This window comes from Dermacentor albipictus, chromosome 5, assembly GCF_038994185.2.
Source record: "Dermacentor albipictus isolate Rhodes 1998 colony chromosome 5, USDA_Dalb.pri_finalv2, whole genome shotgun sequence".
NCBI lineage: Eukaryota > Metazoa > Arthropoda > Arachnida > Ixodida > Ixodidae > Dermacentor > Dermacentor albipictus.
The window spans coordinates 145,118,512-145,136,215 of NC_091825.1; the positions used below are offsets into that span (position 1 = coordinate 145,118,512).

The 17,704-nt window shown below is 49.9% G+C and overlaps 1 protein-coding gene and 1 long non-coding RNA gene across 5 annotated transcripts in view; one reads left to right on the forward strand and one right to left on the reverse strand.

The window, feature by feature from the left end:
* Positions 1–17,704, forward strand: part of LOC135906299 (uncharacterized) — a 41,316-nt gene that overhangs the window by 14,058 nt on the left and 9,554 nt on the right. For 2 of the 3 annotated variants that reach the window (XR_010565686.2, XR_010565685.2), the window contains exons 3-4: positions 491–555; positions 11,809–11,924. This is a non-coding gene — a long non-coding RNA (uncharacterized lncRNA). Of the gene's footprint in view, positions 1–490; positions 556–5,318; positions 5,437–11,808; positions 11,925–17,704 lie in introns of all 3 variants that reach the window. The other variant, XR_010565687.2, reaches the window with a different exon arrangement.
* LOC135906298 (flavin-containing monooxygenase 5-like) overlaps positions 1–17,704 on the reverse strand; it is an 85,441-nt gene that overhangs the window by 13,039 nt on the left and 54,698 nt on the right. For both annotated transcript variants that reach the window (XM_065437626.2, XM_065437627.2), the window contains 2 exons: positions 7,369–7,642; positions 6,271–6,599 (listed from right to left, as the gene is read on the reverse strand). In XM_065437626.2, the coding sequence (XP_065293698.1) occupies positions 6,271–6,599; positions 7,369–7,642 (603 nt within the window). The remainder of the gene's footprint in view (positions 1–6,270; positions 6,600–7,368; positions 7,643–17,704) is intronic.

The following is a 17,704-nucleotide window of genomic DNA, read 5'->3' on the forward strand; positions in this document are numbered from 1 at the left end:
TTTTTTTCCCCTGGAAGCCATCGAGCTCTTCCTAGCATAAATAATCGGAACACTTCTCTCGGTGTGTACTTTTTACTTTTCCTTACTCGAGTAACTCATGCTCGACAAATGCACACAGAGATTTGGCTGCTTTCTTTAGCGGCTCCTTATATCGACTTCCTTTATAACACCGGCGACTCATTCGTCGTCCAGCTTGAGAATCAACTAGCGCGCACTTATTAATCACCTGATGCATGGACGCACGCAGATCACGGCTATATAGCTCGGCCGATCGAAACACCGCGGAGCCAAATAAGTCCGGCGCTCTCCTTCGCACCAAACGAATCGAGCTTTTCGCGAGCCGTGTAGTCTCTCCTGCTCAGCTGGGCGTACACTTTATAGCTCAGTCGCTCAGATCGCCAGCAGATCGCGACGGCGAAAGCAGGGCCGCATGACCTCGATTTTGTGGCGATGCCTTTATGTGATGCCGCTTCTTTTTCGCGTTTTTCAGGCTTCGTCGAAGGGTCAGAGTGGCGCACCGTCCGCGTTACCAATGGGATCGGCCGGCTGTGAACGGTAAGATTGACATATGATTGACATTATACCGGCACACATCTCTGTTGGAGCTTATGTCGTCCGCCTTATTCGTGCGGCGCGCGGTCAACCTTAATTCAAAATTGTTTCTGCCGCTTTAGTGAAACAAGCGGTGGATGGAAAATGATCGCACCAACATGGTTTGCGTGCTTTCAGGGTGCTGTTCATGCGTCTCATCAAGTAAAAAAAAAAGAGCAACAAGAGAAGAAAGACTGTGAAAGTGGGCCACTTATTAGGGCGCCCACTGTTCCAAACGTGTCGCCAACAAAGCAACACTTCGCCCAAAATCAAAATGCAAACATACGAGTCACTACACACGGTAACACGAGCCAGAAGCATTCGACCAGAGCGACACATGCAAATAACCACTGTTCAGCACCACCACCCGAGTGAAGATGCAGTTTAACTCTGAAACAACCGCCGCGCTAACAGATCGGGTGAAAGACATCACGGCTTTACCATGAGTTAAAACCATTATGCAAATCGCATTTCGCACTATGCACAGGCACCTGTAGCATTTTGTGTGCTTTGATGTATGCCAGCTTAGGTATAGTTGAGTATGATTTTCATGCTCCCGCTCTCGTTCCTAGTTGCGTGTATAGCACAGTGTATAGTCAAAACATTTTGCATTGTTGTTTGTATGTACGGTTGATAGAACTGAGCAAGTCTGAAAAGTTTTTTTTTTTTTATAGCCAGCTTTTGTTCTCGGCTACAATTGACAACAAGCTCTTGAGGCGGCAAATGTTCCATTTTTCAGTTTTCAACCGCCAACGATAACAGTTGGACCGGAGACTGAAAAACTCGTTACAGGACCCGCGAAGCTTTGCGAGGCGAGTGAGGCAGCTCTAGTCTGCATGTCGACGAGCCACCTTTCCCCCCTTTTTTTAATTTTTCGTGTAATTAGGGCACCGGTGAGCGCGCGTGTGGCCTGGTTAGCCGCGGGCTGTGAGCTCCGTGTGCCCAGACGTCCGGGAGAGTGGAAAGAGAGAGAGAGAGAGAAGATGATTAACGGAAGCCCGTAGACCGTGTGGTCTGGTTTCAACACCCGCGCCTCTGGGACTTCCTCTTTACCAGTTCCTGTGAAGCGTCCATAACGCTCGCGTTACCAAACTGAACCTTTCACGCGAACGACGACGCCGGCCAAAGGTTGTGTATACTTATGCCTGCATGCGTGCGCTCGTAGCGTCTGTGGTTAGCGCCGCAGGTTTTTTTATACGTTGCGTTTCCTGGCTTAGCAGAACGTATACAATATTCGCCTGTCTCGTAATTTCTGTTCGCTCTAAGGCGGCACTGAAACCAGAATGTTTCCCTGAAGCGATTATACCCGTACAGCGGAGGTGTAACAATGTGCCTTTTGCTTCGAAGAAACATTCTCACCTCCTGCGGCTGGCCACGTATGCCCGCCAAGAGGAGGCATCACTCCGAAGAGTTCGCGTGAGGGCGGCTTTCGCACTACATTCTTACGCGCACGGTGGGGACATACTGTAGAAGCGATGAGAGTTGAGCGATTCGGTGTGAATTCGGGGATGTACCGATGCCTCTTCTAACTGCCCGTTCCACCGTGTGCTGCATATATAGTGGAAGAGGTGAACCCGCACCACAATTAGTAAGCCGCACTACAAAGTAACTGGGCAGCGCGCGTCTTCGTCCCGATCGGCCGCCAGACTTGCTCAACTGGCCTCATCGACCACATTACCACCATTTTTTTAAAAAAAATCTTTCGCTGGGAGTTGGAGCTTCACAATTACGTGTAGCGTTTTCTTTACATGTAGATAAGGGCAAACTAGCGTTAAAAATGATACAATATATAGCCACAGCACTAAAAGCTTTCTTGCTTCGACCGCTTCATTCTTGAATGCTGCCGAGTCGGTGAAAAATGAATTACTGCTCGCTACAGGCAAATGTTAAAGTAAACGTCGCTGCCAGTGCACGGGATAAATGGACGGAATTCTTCAGGCTACAGACGAGCGTCTTAGTGAGCTTAAAGAAGTCGCGTGCTTGTTAGAACTTATTGGAGGTCAGTTATCCGCGTTGGGGTCAAGTAGCATTCTGTGCAGTAAAGTCTGAATGTGTTGGAAAACATGGGGAAAAAATATCAGTCAATTTGGTTTGTTGCTGCCATTCATTCATTACTGCGAACTGCAGTCGAATCGGTAAGCAACGATGGATGGGTGACTTAGCTTTGTGACTATCGTATACTTGATGTATAACAAAATAGTGTGTGAGAAACAGGAACGTTGGAACGCATTCGTAGGTTACTTTGGCAGCACGACAACGGTGTGAAATAAATAGCCCTTGGGAGATGTACTTGGGTGTGTTTGTTATGATTGTGAGATTAAGTTGGCGCCAAATTTGTTAAAGGCGCTCGCTTAAGGGGCCGCGGTGCGTCGCGCGGGCTCACTTGGCCGTGGCGTTCGATTGTTTATAATAGTTAAGTGTGTTTATTTTGAGCAGTGTGCGTGTGTGTGCGTGTGTGTGTGTGTTTGCCATGGCTGAAACGCAAATATGAGCGTGGGAAATTCTCAAAGGGCCGGCGTTAAAACAGCCTGCCCGATGCTATTATTGCCAGCCAGGCGTTGTGGTTGTTTGTGTAGGGTTGACGTCAGAACGTTCCACATGCATACGGAATTTATAAAACAAACGACCGTGCATGCTCACGCATCCAGCGCTTAAACCACGGACGCATCACGGATGCAGGTTCCCAAGAAAACGGTGCCAAGTTCCCGTGCGGGCCTTGGCTTTCAAGGCAAGCGCGTTTTGCGTATTACTCGCGATACGAGATAATGTGATGGAGCGCGTGAGAAGGAACGAGGTTGTTCCGATACGGGCCGTATACGTAGGCGGAAAGCGTTTACTTTCTTTGCTTGTTTTTTTTTTTCGTCTCTCGTCTGAGCTACGCCCGAGAGCTGCAGGCCGAGAGAAAGTTGGTAACCAGACGTCGTCACGTCTGAAGGCGAGATCTCTCCGGCTGACCGCGCGCGCGCGCGTTCTTGACTGCGTTTCGGAAGCGGACGCGATTCGCTGTTATCGCGCGATTAGCTCGCCGCCGACGCGTTGCACGTCAGCGACTGCGCATGTGTGAACGAATGCTCCCTCGGGAAACGAAGGAAGCTGTGGTTCCTTTCTCACGAGAAAGTTTTCGCCGTGAACATTTCATGCAACAACAGTTTGTGGTGACAACGACAACCAGAGCCATGATGCGTTGCGCACTATTGGGGTATATATGCGTGAGAAGCGTGGGAACATCGTGTCCGAAAAGATTCGGTGTTTCAATATCTGGAGAAAGTGAAAAGACATGCGCTATGGGCAACCAGCGCTGAAGCTTCGCGTGCCGACAGCAGCGCCGTAACACACAGCCTAGCGAGCGGCAGACACAGTTTCCAGTAGCACACGCAGTGATTTCGTGTCAGCAAATTCACCGATTGTCTTGAGTCACTTTTCACGGCTCCTCAAACGGCAGGGAACCGACGTGCTAGGACGTAGCAGCGCATGCGCTCTACGCAGCGCGCATGGCCATGGACAGAACTTGGCTGGCCGCATCGGGCTAGACAAACATTGATAAGGCGCACGTTTCTTATCGCTAAATATGTCGTGCCATCTTCGTAGCCTCCCTATCGGACGGTTTCAGCATATTTTATTAACGCATGAAAAATGTCGTAGCGCCTCCTGGCCAGCGCTGGTTCCCAATACGGCTTATTTTTCTCGCAGTATAGGCGACAAGACGCAGTAACACCGCCATATGCGAAAGAGAACCTGCCTCTACTTGGTGTTCGGACAGACAGACAAAGCACTTTATTGACAGGCAAAGGACTTTATTGCCTTTATGTTAAGAGGAAAAAAAAAAAGGCTTTATCGTTTCTATTGAATCATGAACGAACTAGTTCGATAGTCCATAAGCTTCTGTAAATAAATGAGACAAAATCTCTAAGAATGCGTAATAAGCATGATAGACACGTTGAGGAAGAGCGTTTTTACAAAGAGTGTTACAATTACCCTTTTTTTTTCTTTCAACAGCGCGCTATTAGAATTACCTTCCTGTACATGTTGTAAACGCAAGCACTCGCTAATGGCTTTCTAATCAGATGTTTGAATATTTGCGACAGTATGGTTAGACTGATTTTATTTTTTATTGTGATTATTGTTTGTTGTACGCTGAACGACCGTTGTTTTCTTCTCCTACTCTTGTGTTGCGCCTGTTTCGTACCAACATTATTTGTAAATAAATAAATAAATAAATAAATAAATAAATAAATAAATAAATAAATAAATGAGAACAGTTGTTTGAGTGAACAGTGTATTTGACACCGTGACCGAACCAAGTGGGTTTGATTAACACTGCCTTTCGAAGTGTTTGGTTGCTGTATACTTTCCGGCCTTGACAGTGCCTGCTATTGGGAGATATAACCATCACTCTCTCTCCTTCCATTCCTGTATTATAGCATCGGGATCTTGAATGCAAAATGGTGCGTTCTGTCGGGATATATGTATATGGGAAGAACTTAAATTTGCAGGTCGCTAGCTATCTAGCATCATTCGGGGTTTCGCAAAGTATTACGAGATGGCGCAACGCGTTCGTGAAAGGGGATAAGAAAATTTGGTTGTGGGAGGTAATAGTGTTCTTTTTTTTCCCTTTTATTGTTTAACCTAGGTTAAACTAGGCAGTATAATAGCAAGAGCTTGGTGGCGCAACCCACCGCCCTGTTCCAAAGGGGACGCTCATAACATCCATCCATTTATCCATCCAGGTGAACAGCTGCGCGTGTGTGACAACAAATACAAGAGGATGGCACGACGGCCGATTTATTCTACTCCGGCCATGAAACGTTACGACCTGTTTCGTTAACTCTTCGGCCAATTCCGAAGGTGGGCAAACAGGGCTGATCCCGAAGACGTTGAAACTTGCAGTGTCACGTAGGGTCTCGGAGCTCTAGCTGCCGCGAGAGAATAATGGGACAAACTGGTATGCTCTCACACGAGGGATGCAAATTGTTGCTTCGTGACGTGACGCACACAAGAACCGTCTCAGAGTGCTAACTCGCACGTTGGAAGGTGTGTGCTGATGCGCCTGTACTCTGGCATCATGTATGCATGGTACCTGCTATGTTAAAAAAAAAAACAAGGAAGACGCAGAATAAAAAGAAATGCATCTGTGGCCTAATGTGTAGAGCGTCGGATTGTTGCGCTGGAGGACCATGTTTCGAATGCCTTCATCGGACATGTAGTTTTGTTTTTATTGGTTAGGCCGAGGGGTAAAAGCCTAAGCGCTAGGTAAGAGGCAAAGCGTGCTTCGAAGTAAAAAAAAAAAGCAAAGGAAAGAAGAAAACATGCCGAGTTTCACAGAGGTTCCTGCCCGAGGTGGTGGCTCCGCTCACGGGCGCAGTGCTTCGGGACCATAGACGACATGTGATCACATACATATGCACGGCGCACACATGTCATAGTGCGTGCAAAGAGAGGAACAAAAATAATGGTGATTATGATGGTGTATTGTAAACCCATTTGAAACGGGGCGGTGACAAATGATCCACAGCCTAGGGGCTGTAGCTTGTGACCATGCTTGTGACGCACGCGTCACGAGCTCCCTCTGGTGATTGTCTCTCGCTCAGGTGATAGTACTTAGTCTATAGGCCAACATCTTGCTGCGCAGCGATAGCGAGATATAGCGCACAAGGGGCGGTGCGGCGCGGCCGCGCTCACCTGCCGCCACATGTCCTTCGCGCTGGGCAGCGCCGCCTTGCCGGCGAACACCCTGGCAGCCCAGCGGCTCTGCAGCTCGGAGATGGGCAGCAGGGCGCCGATTGGCTGCGCCAGTCCGATCAGCGCGAGCCCCGGTCGCTCCGGCGGGAAGACCAGCCGGTACACGCCGACCTGGTTGTCCTGGGACACGTCGAGCACGCCGGGCGCCAGGCACGGGAACGAGACGCGGTAGCCGGTCGCGAGGACGACGTCGTCCACGCGGAGGGGCTCGGCGCCCGGGGGGTCGTCCTCGAAGAGCACGCCGTCCGCCGTGAACTCCTTCACTTGGCCTACAGGGAGAAAGCGTGGCGATTGAAGGGCGTGAATCGAGAGCGTGAATTCGCCGCCATTTTGGGAAGTCGGTGACGAAGCGAGACGAATTCCCCGTGGTCTGCACAAACATATACTGAGAATTCCATATCTTAGCGAACGGTGGTTTCTGTGGCATAAACCATTCGAACCAGTTTGCAAAACCCCGAGTTACTTTGAAAGTGCTTGCAAATTGCAGTCATCCCCTCTCTGCGCAGCCTTTTTGAAATGTAGCGTCTTTGTGTCATCCTACCTATAGGGAGCGCTGCGGCTCGTGACGCATGCAGGCGCGCGCTTCCGAGATTACAAGGATGCAGAGCGCCGCGCCGGGGATATCGGAGCTGATGTTTTAGCTATACTAATTTGCGCAGCACTTCGAGAACAGTGAGATTGGCTTCACGGTAGAACGCTCGTCTATTTTGCGGTGGACCCAGACTCGAGTCTCGGCCAGTGCGAACTGTACTTAGCGGCGTGAGGTGCAGCACGTTACCACATCTCCCCCCCCCCTCCCCCCACATACCAACCCCCTTTTCCTCCCTCAGAAATATGACCACGCAGTTGACGCATTATAAACTATTCGCCGTTGAGAAACGCCGTCAAATTCGATATTCGCGGGAACAGTTGCTCGAATCAAGGGACCTGCTCTGTGGCTACAGAGCGTTGGTGGCTACGGCATTCAGCAGCTGAGCACGAGGTTGTGGTTTCGGTTCGCAGCCACGGTGGCCGCATTCTGACCGGAGCCGTGCGTACCTTTTATGCACACGGTGCCTGACAGTATGCGGTTGGGCAGGGCGTCGTTGACCATTGGATGCTGGCCGAAAATGCGGTGCTTGGGCCTCAGCCGGTAGGTGGCGTGATCGAAACGCTGGTTGATGGCGCTCTCGCAGATGAGGCAGATCAGCTCGTAAGGCAGCAGGTGGATGAAGGCGTTCAGCAGCCGCGTCTGGTAGTACGCGTCGAACGGCCGACCCCTCGGTCCCACGCGGCCGATCACCCACGAGCCACGACGGGTGCTCATCCACACCTGCAAATTCAGACAAGCCGCCGTCATACGGTGGTCGTTTCATTTCATTGAGGCATCATGCCACAAATTGCGCTCTTATTGAGCTTTACATGAGGGGGAGGAAAAAAAAACACATCTTGAAACCTGAAGGCAGTTCAGTTTTCAAATCACTTCCTTTTGCCGATTGATATGTAACCGAATTTTTCTCTAAATGCAGTCGACTCCCGTTAGTTAGATCCACGCGGGATAACAAATTCGGTCGAATTATCCGAAAGGTCGAATTAATAAGCGTTGGGAAAATAAACGAATTTAAGTATCTTTCATCACTTCAAGTAGTCTGTAATGTATTTTTGCATCTTGCTCTTGGAGTGAGACTCAACCAGCATGTGGAGAAGATCGCCGGCACTTTCAAACGGTGCCCCAGCGTGATACAAAAGAGAAATAAGCGGGAACGGATAGCTTCAGTGATTGAAGGAGCGTCGGCCACTAACATATGCAAATAAAACAACTTCACTCCTATAGGAAATCAATAGCGCCGTCTGCAAATCTTTTTCCATTTCAAGCTTTCAATTATCCAGTTACCGATAACTGATCGCGTTTGCATGACAGGGCGCCGGTGGAGGTCGAACTGTCCAATGTGGCATGTTTTCGCGTTCGAACTAAACGCGTCTTTCTTCCACTGCACTGTATGATTTTTGAGTCACTTCACAAACAGTTCAGATTGCTGCAGTTCGCCCGTGGACATAAAAAAGTCAGTAGTGTGAAGAAGCTTGAGTTTGAAGCGCAGCTTTGCCTCTCGTCGGCGATACCACTCATCAGCATTTGTGCGCTGTGTTTTTATTTTGATTGCAGTTTCCTTTACCCCGCCGTCTTTGGCTCGTCTTCTTCACTCATACCATTGGATGGAAACCCAGGACAAACCATAATGCAACGCTAGGAACCGCGATGTGTCTGCGCACGACAGGCGTCAAGCTGATTCGCCCGATCTTTGGTCACGCCGTCATGCGATCCGTATAGGCGCGCGACCATCTCGCTTCTTCGATACTGTGCCCATTGCGGTAGAAATGGCTTCCGGGTGCAATCGCGTCCGTGTAAGTGTGTCACCCACACTCCGCGGGAGACGTACGTGTTCGCCTCCGCTGAGAAAAAGCGACGAGGTCTCAACGACGAAGCCATTCGTGTACGTGCTACGCAGGTGCGACCTCAGAAGCGCGTCCGCTAGAACCTGAGCACCGGCTGCGCATCCTAGCTGCATACGTAAGGGCGAGAGTTTGGGTAACCGAGAGCACCGTCCGGGCACAGACACGGGGTCGTTCACCCGGCTCTCAGAGCGCGATATGCAGGGTACCGCGAAAGGGGAACCGACGGCAGTACACTTCCGACAATAAGTATGCACCACGCGGCTCATTTGAATATGCGACTGCTTGCCGAGGCTGGCTTATCGAAACGCGTGATCTTCGCCGCAAGTCTCGATGAGCTGTCAGTAGTCGAAAGGCGTGAGTGGTCGTTGGATTCATGCATCACGCAGCTTAGGCCACTGGCCTATACGTCAGCTGGACGCTGGACGCTGGTCCAAATTAGCGAAGAAAGAATACCCATATGCGGACGCTGTGCGAGTCTTCCGATAATCATTTTCTCTGTTTCAAGGACACTTTGCTTTCACCGATGACAGCGTCGCCGATGTAGAAGGTCACGTCCCGCTCAGCCCTTTCGGCACTGACCTTCGTCTGTGGCGACACCTTATCGTTGCGAGTTAACGCAGATGGATCAATGCAAATTGACGTACAGGGCAGCTGTTCAAAACTACATCGCGTCCAGACTATCACATTCGCAAATGGCGACCGCCGTTTCAATGGCTGCTGCTTCTAAACAGTCGCTTTCAATGTTATACAGACGCCCGCCATAGCTTCCTTTACGATAATCAGCGACAACAAACTATGATGTGAAGTTCTATCTAAGGCCGCACAAAGTTTAATGGTGACATATGAACCAGAACGTTCATGTCTGAGCCCGCATCTTCGTATGATTCAGCGCTCATCTGTTCGTTACTCGTAAAGCGTGTGCAAAATATGCCAGTCAACATCATTTTGATGCTATAGTCCGTGTTCTTAGCTAGTGCTTGCGAATAATTCAAAAACCGTTCGGCCTTACGGGAGTCACACACATAGGCGTTCAAGAAGTCGGATCCGTGTGCGATGCCGCCACGCGGGTGAGACTGGCTCTAAGTTTCGATGCTCACGTGCAGTAAAACACTGAAGAAGCGCATGTGCATACGGTTGAATAAGCGTCCACCCAACACTTTTACAGCCAAGCTGTATATGGCTAGTCATTTCGTCCGTCCTGTTTGTCGCCTGTACGCTGAAAACTCCTCCGGCGCAAACCCATGCGCATGCGCGAAAAAAAAAACAGAAAGAGACGCGCGCGATTGGCTGCGCCAGTAGTGACGTCGCTGCTCACCGTCGCAGCCGAGCGCGCGCGCAGCAGTTTCTCTCCGGCTCCAAAATGGGTAAGCCACGCGTCATGCGTACACCTGAGGAGCAGGCAGCTTCCGACCAGCAACGTCGCAAGCAGTACCGGGAACGAGCTCGTCTACGCCGTGCCGATGCTGCAGCCCGGGCACAAGAACAGGCTCGTGCAGCCGAGCGCAAGCAGCAACTGGGTATATATACCGAGGATCCGGCAGCTTACCGAGCCGTCGTTTAATGAACCGTCGTGATTAATCAGCCCAGTGATAAACACAGGATCCCCACATATCAGCTTCGATGGTTCACCATCTGCACGGAGTGCTCGGTCGGTGATTTTTGAATTCTGTCCTTTCGTAACGAGCACTCACTCCATGTTTTGAAACCTCTTCCGGAACCACGGCCACCCCACTATACCTGAAGGAAGTTAAAGGGCACTCTGAACTACGTGCATGTACCTTCACAATATCAACGTAGAGGGAACGTTTTGCTTTCTACTCGGACGAAGTAGGCTAAGTATTTACAGGGTACTTAATTATAGGAGTGTTTAAGACGAAAGCATCCAAGCGGCTTCAGCGGTAAAAATCTTGTTCCTCTCTTTACGCACCGTAAGGTGTTTTACAGGAGCGCGAGCAGGAGAAAGGGCACAAGAAGACGCAAATACAGGCACACAGCGCTAATTTCTAGCAATAGTTTATTTTCGGCCACCAGCCACACTTAAACCGTCCACCATAGGCGTCACAGTACGGGGTGATCATATTGAGATTTCGGGATTCTTTTTGTGAAAATTGTTTGTGGCGGATAGCATAATTCTTGTCCGATTGAGCTGAATTATTCGAAGAGGCGTGCATTAATTATTAGCATGAAAAACTGAAACTCATGTTGAACTCAATAACCAAAATCACTAATTAACTTGCTTGCAAATTAGGACGCATATAGAAATTTACGAATCGTAGCCGGTGAGTTTCCAAGACTTACCCACTTGAAATGAATATCCAGGATGACGCCAGTATCGATATATTATTTCCCAAAGTATGAGAAAAACACATGGGCGTTCTAGTTGCTTCTGTGCTTCAATGCCCAAGAGATTTTCTTAAATAAAGTAAGTGGAACAACTGTGCATTCTTAAGGACAAGTTTGATGGCGCATATTTCCAAACTGATGTCACTCTGCAAATTCATTCCAAGTAAATATGCCTTGCAAATCAACGGCTACAATTAGTAAATTGCAGTATGTGCCATAAAGTAATTAATTAAAATGTTAATCCGTGATTGTTTTAATTGATTGAATATGTGTTTAGATTACTCGTGCCAATGTCGGCCTCTCTCAACAATCCCGCTCAAGGACTAGAATTATGTTATCTATCTGCAACAGGCAATTTTTTAAAAAATTCCTGAAAACATTAAAATGGTCACCCCGTATATGGAAATATAGAAAAAAGAAGTTCGCAGGCACTATAGTTGGAATCGGTTGGCGCAGGACTGGGGTAACTGGAGATCACAGGAAGATGCCTTCATCCTGCAATGGTCATAAAACAGGATGTTGCTGATGATGATGACGAAAAAAAAATCTGTTACAAGCAATCGTTATGAAGAGTTGAAATCAGCGCTTGCACTTGAATTAGCGCTGAGTGTGTGTATTTGTCGTGTTTCTGCTTGCGCTACTAAACGACAAGAACTTGCCAACGCTCTTAAAAAACTGGACAATCGGCCACTTTCTGTGCAGGCGCTGCTGGAACACCGCCCCCATCGCTCGTCGGCCCATAAAGCGGTGAAGGATCTTTTGTGCTTCTTGAGGACGACGGGCTTGCGCGAACATCTGCGATTATTTTTGCAATTTCGGTAAGACTTCACGCGTCAGCGAACTCACCGCTAATTTCCTTCTTTCCTTCCCTCCTCTCTCTCCCTGTCATCTTTGTTTTCCCCTTTCCCATTCCCCCGGTGTAGGGTAGCCAACCGGACGTTGTTCTGGTTAACCTCCCTGCCTTCTGCTTTTCTCTTTCCCTCCTCCTGCGCTTCCGTGCTAACAAGCCCACACATAGCGACTATCGTTGACTTTTACACATGCTGGGGCACCAGGTGGACGGCGGTATAATTTTGGTGCACGCAAAGTGAACGCTGTCACTCTCGCCTAGCCTTCAAATTATGGGCGCGCTCTCGATAATCACCTCGTCCACGTTTCCGGGTATACGTTTCTGAACGAGCGTTCCTGCGATCGAGCGCCAGGTTCGGATGGGGCGCTGGCTTCATATTTAGCGGTTTAAGCTCACGCAACCTGAGCAGCGAATCGAGCATATTGGCGGGTACCGGTAGAGCTCTTGACGCATCCGTGTATACGTGGTTCGTCATAACCGTCTGTGCGCGTGAGAAGTGGAACGGGGCACTCAACACCGCGCCGCAGTTGCGCTGGCTGCGTATCTGTTCAGGAGGTCGCTCGGAGGCATCCTCCTCCCCTGCTGGTGTTGAACGGGTTGCTACGAGCGTGCGCGGGCTGCGTCCAGCCGTTCGCATCGTCGTGGGCGCGGCCGAACCGGAAGCGAACGATCCCGCCACCGGCCGGCGGCGGCTATACATGGCTGACCCGTTCCGTGGGCACACATTCCACCGTATGTCCCAGCTGGCGTTAGCAAAGCTGCCTAAAAAAGGAAAATAAAAAGAACACACACACACACACACACACACACACACACACACACGCACGCACGCACGCACGTACGCACACACACACACACACACACACACGCACGCACGCGCACACACGCACACACACGCGCACACACACACACACACACACACACGCGCACGCACACACACACACACACACACACACACACACACACACACACACACACACACACACGCACACGCACACACACACACTGTGCGAGATAAGGAGGCCTACGATTCTCGGCCAGCAGATGTCTGACTACCGAACACTCTATCTTATAATTGTATCGTGAATAGTGATTTTAAAATGTCTTTTTCTGTAATAAGGTTAGTAGGCAGTTCAAAGTTCAATAACGTACAGGTTAAGATGTAAAGTGTGCGTAAGATGTTGCAGTAAGTTGTATGCCTTTGGGCGGGTCGGGTGCACACTGCCTTAAACGCGCCGTGGTGTCGCAGCGGCGGTGTAGTATACTGCCGCTGCGCAACGAAGTTGCAGGTTTGGATCCCGGCCGCGGCGACTACGTTTTGAAGAGGACGGAACGCAAAAATGTCCGCGTAAACGAAGATTTAGGTGCACGTAAAAGAAGTCTTGACGATCGTAATTGACCGACTGTTTGCCACTCCAGCGTCTTTCCTAGAGATCTGCGTTCCTTGTGTCAAACAGTGTATAGTCAGACGCAGCGGACACGCACTGTTCGGCTTACGCTTTCCCGCGTCCTCTTTCCGAGTTTCTGCGGGTAGTTTACCAACGCCTCTGTCTCAGGCGCCGCGTGGACGCCTTGCGCCCGCCTGTGTGGTTCTAGTGTACTGGCTGGCTACGCTTTCTCGCGTCCAGTGACACGACGATGACAGTGACGTCAGAAACACATACGCACGACGCGTCTGCACCGCAGACAGGCAGATCGTGTGTCAGAGCGACTAATCAAGCATCCTTCCTTTCCTTAGATCACTATCTCTCAGAGCGACTTCCTTGCCACTCAGCGGAGGCACTTTATCGTTTCATCTCCTTGCCACCCAGAAGTCACACAGTCAGATTCGGTGACCTTAATTTGTTTCACGAGGTAAAAGGGGCGGCAAGGTCGCCCAAGACATGTAGACAGTGACTTTTCCGTCATTGCTTCGCAGCTGAAGATAGCCGGGCCGAGTGCATCGACCAACTTGCGTTGTAGTGGTTCTAGCGCGTACGAAGGCGTTGCTGGAGTCTATCTTTGTCCCCTCTTTGTCCCCAAGGGCCGATCTTATCGGGAAGCCCGGACGAAGACGCACGTCCGCTCGAAATGATTAGATGGTCGCGTCGCGTAATCTTTCTTGGCTCATCTTTTGGTTCGCTCGGCGCACGCTCGGGCTTGACTCTGCAAGAAGCAGAAGAGAGAAATTCAAAAAGAGAAAGAAAGGGGCACCGAGAACGGAACAGGCCGAAATAGAAAAACGAACGCGCGCGGCGCTGTTCCCTCGTCCTTAGGCTTCGCGAAAGCAGCTATCCGTCGCTTGCTTATCAGTCAATGACATCACCGATACCGTAGATAACGCGGGGCAGGAGCTTACCAAGTCTGGACGAATCCTGCGCGTTGCATAAGCGTTGCGTGGCCGCATCGAGGCCGTTGCTTACGTCATTCGCTTCGTCGTTTCAAAGGGACCGGCGTTTGCATATCGCATAGATTTCACGGATTGCACGGCAACCGACCATGCGCTCTTATCAACGTTAATCTGCGGAGGGTTATGCGGGCCTTCGGAGCACCGGGCCGGGGTTAATTCGGGGCACTTATATCTCGGTCGGCAGCGGACAGCGTTTCGACTTTTCCCACCACCTCCTTACGTTGGTGTCCAACGCCCTCCTCCCGTGACCGCATTCTAGAGGAAGTGAAAGCGACTTATGGAAGCTCTGTCTCGAAAATGTCGGGCATAGCTGCAACTTTCCCACTCCTCCATAATTTATGTATCTTTACTTTTTGCTTACCCGCCGCGGGAGTCCAGTGCCTATGGCGTTGCTGAGTTGAAGGTCGCGGGTTCGAATGCGGCCGCCGCGCCGTGTTTTGATTGCAACGAAACGCAAAAACGTTGAAAAGAACTTCGAAGAACTATGGGGTGTCAAAATTAAACGGGAATACCCGCAAACAACGGCGTCCGAGTGTGCTACCGTGGTCTTCGTTAAGAAAATTGTTCGTTCGGTCCATGGTGGTATAAAGGGGTTTTCTAGCAGATGGAACGCGTTGAGACCGATGCATTCGGTTTTAAGGAAAATATAGAAACGGGCAATGAATTTTCCGCGGAAGATACTAAAACCCAGCTGGAATATGTGTGGCTTCAAAAGTAGGGAGGATAAGCTAGGTAGCTGTTCATTGTTCTTGCTTTCCTGCACCAAATGGGATAGGAAAGAATTCACAGAAGAAAAAAAAAATTGTGCACCAGTACAAGAATAATCTGCGTTTTAGCACTGGACAAGCAGCCATGTTTTGGGTCGTAGAGGTTGCGTGAAAGCCAGGTTGGAACTTTTGTGAAGGTTTCGCTGCCTAAGAGGCCGTATTAATTGTGTAGCGCGTGCTATGCACTCAGACTTGTGTGGCGCAGCACCTGTGTTAACTTTATCTCTCTTGATCATTCAATGTTCTTAACATTCCACTGTGGCGTATTTACGTATGGTTCATTCTCTCTCTCTGTCTCCCTGGATTGGATGACTGGATGCTTTTTAAGCATGAAATGCTTTTAGCTCCGATTGCTTCTGTTGTTGGCGACTTTCAAGTGACCTTGAGTCCAGAGCCGTTAATCGGGCACTCGAACGAGTATATCCGGGCAAGTTGCGAGATCAAAACGAGATCAGCCAGCCCTTTGTATAGGGGCGCATCGCACACGCTAGTTACTGCCCGAACAAGTTACAAAAAGTATTGCTTCCAAGTTCTTTCTAATGTTTGTTCGCAATATCACTCAAGCTGTAACCTTTAGTGCGCTGAAGTTGTATTTGTCATTTTCAATAGCGACGTTCGAAAGGCAGATACAGGGCACCACATACTTCACTTCTGGGAAATGGAATTTGCCGCGAATCTATTGCACTTGCCGAGCTGCTGTGTGGCGTGGCGCCGGAAGAAGGTGATGATGAAAGTGATCTAAAGAAAGGAAAGCCGGTTGGAGCGTCTGATGCGTTGCTTTGCCTTCATGGCGGAAGGGAAAAGTTAGGAGAGAGCACTACATCACGCAGCCAGCCACGGCAAGCGAACGCTCCCCGAAGGCAGCCCTTTGCTCAGGGCGGCCCAACACGTCACCTCTTGGGTCGAGATCACGGAGCAAGAATCGAGATTGGCTGAGACGTTTGGTAGTGCCTCCTTCAGGCGCTTTTCTTCTCCTAGCTGTGTAGTGCGCTCGGTCTACCTATAGCGTCTTTCACTTCCTGTCGTGAGCGCCTCTTCCTCTTCACAATCTCTCTCTCTCGCTCCCTCTCTGTGCCAGTCGTGCCGCATTCAGCCGGTTTTCTTGTTCTAGATGGGCACCGTTCATATGGACCAGTGCACAGTATATCAAGGTGCGGTGTGGTGGGTGGGGTGTGCCGTTGCGAACATGCACTACACCCATTTTAAGATTGGGGCTAGTACCATGTCCAACCAATCTGCTTTAGCGGTTGCCATTTCATGCTTATATCTATTCTCGATTACGGGAGAGCCAGTAGTTTTTTTATTCGGAATGTGCCATGCCACAAACAACAGCGTGTCGAAGGTCGAATGATTGTAACTCAGTAGTTATTTGTAACACTGTGGAAGCTACAGGACTGCTTAGGGAATAGGAAGGGCGAATACACCGCAAGGTGTGTGCATCCGTGCCGCGTCGTCTGCTCGGCGGCTGCCTTGCCATCCTGTCGATACATGGTCCACGGCTGGTGGATTGACGTAACGAATGGTTTGACGTTGTAAACACAAGTTGCGTTTACATAAATACGATATCCGGTCAGTTCTGAATGACGATAAGGATTTATCCTTAGAAGCAGGCAAACCATGCGCTCATTCGGCTGCTAACATGTTGTTTTATACCAATTTTCTTTTCGTTGTTTTTTATTTGCAACCCGGTCGCGGCAGCTTCACGTGCGTGCTCGCGCGACCAAACGCCGCTGGCGCTCAGCGAAGCATAGCCGGAACGCGCGGAGTGATAAAATTTGGAGACCGCACTACTTGCGTAGATTCCACGGCGTTGCGCCTGATGTATGAAACGGAGTACAGCGCCGCATCGTCTGCTCGGCGTCCACTTAGCGTTTGCTCGCCACCATCATCACGTACCATACTAGGCCGGAGTAGTAAATTTGTGATGCAGTGAAAAAGCAGGCCTTTATAACGTTCCGAATCGTTGTCGCATGATCAGTGGTAATGCTGCAGCGCCATCTGCTAACTGGGAATCAAACTACTTTTACGGATAGCCCCCCCCCCCCCCTCCCGTATAGCCCTGGCAGCGTCAAACCAAACTGAGAATCTCAACAGTAACGATAAAAACATGCCTCATGTTTTCCCTCAGCTTGAGATGAGACTAAGCGACGACATAATCTTATCACTTATTTCTTTCTGTCAGGGTGGAGAGCCAGTAACAAGCGCGAATTAGGATCGAAACTGGCGGTCTGGGCTGTACGGGCGCCGCCATGTTGCTATACGTAATCGCGGTTAGGGCGGACATTACGGTTGCCCGTGGCAACCGCCACAGTAATTTGCGGTATACGACGTCCATGCGCAAAGGGCCGGACATATCACGTATTGCTGCAACGTATCATGTACAAAGCAAAAATAAATCTCTCTAATCCTGCACAATATTCAGGTGGTTACTCCCGGAACTATACTTCGTTGAGCAAGGGTGTTGTCTGTGTACTTCTCGTACATTCGGCACTACTGCAAGTTGCTTCTGAGGTAAGAGTCGGCCAACGTTTTGAGGCCTCACCTCTTCACACAAGCGCCCGAGAGTTCGCAGAAACGCAAAGGTGGCGACAC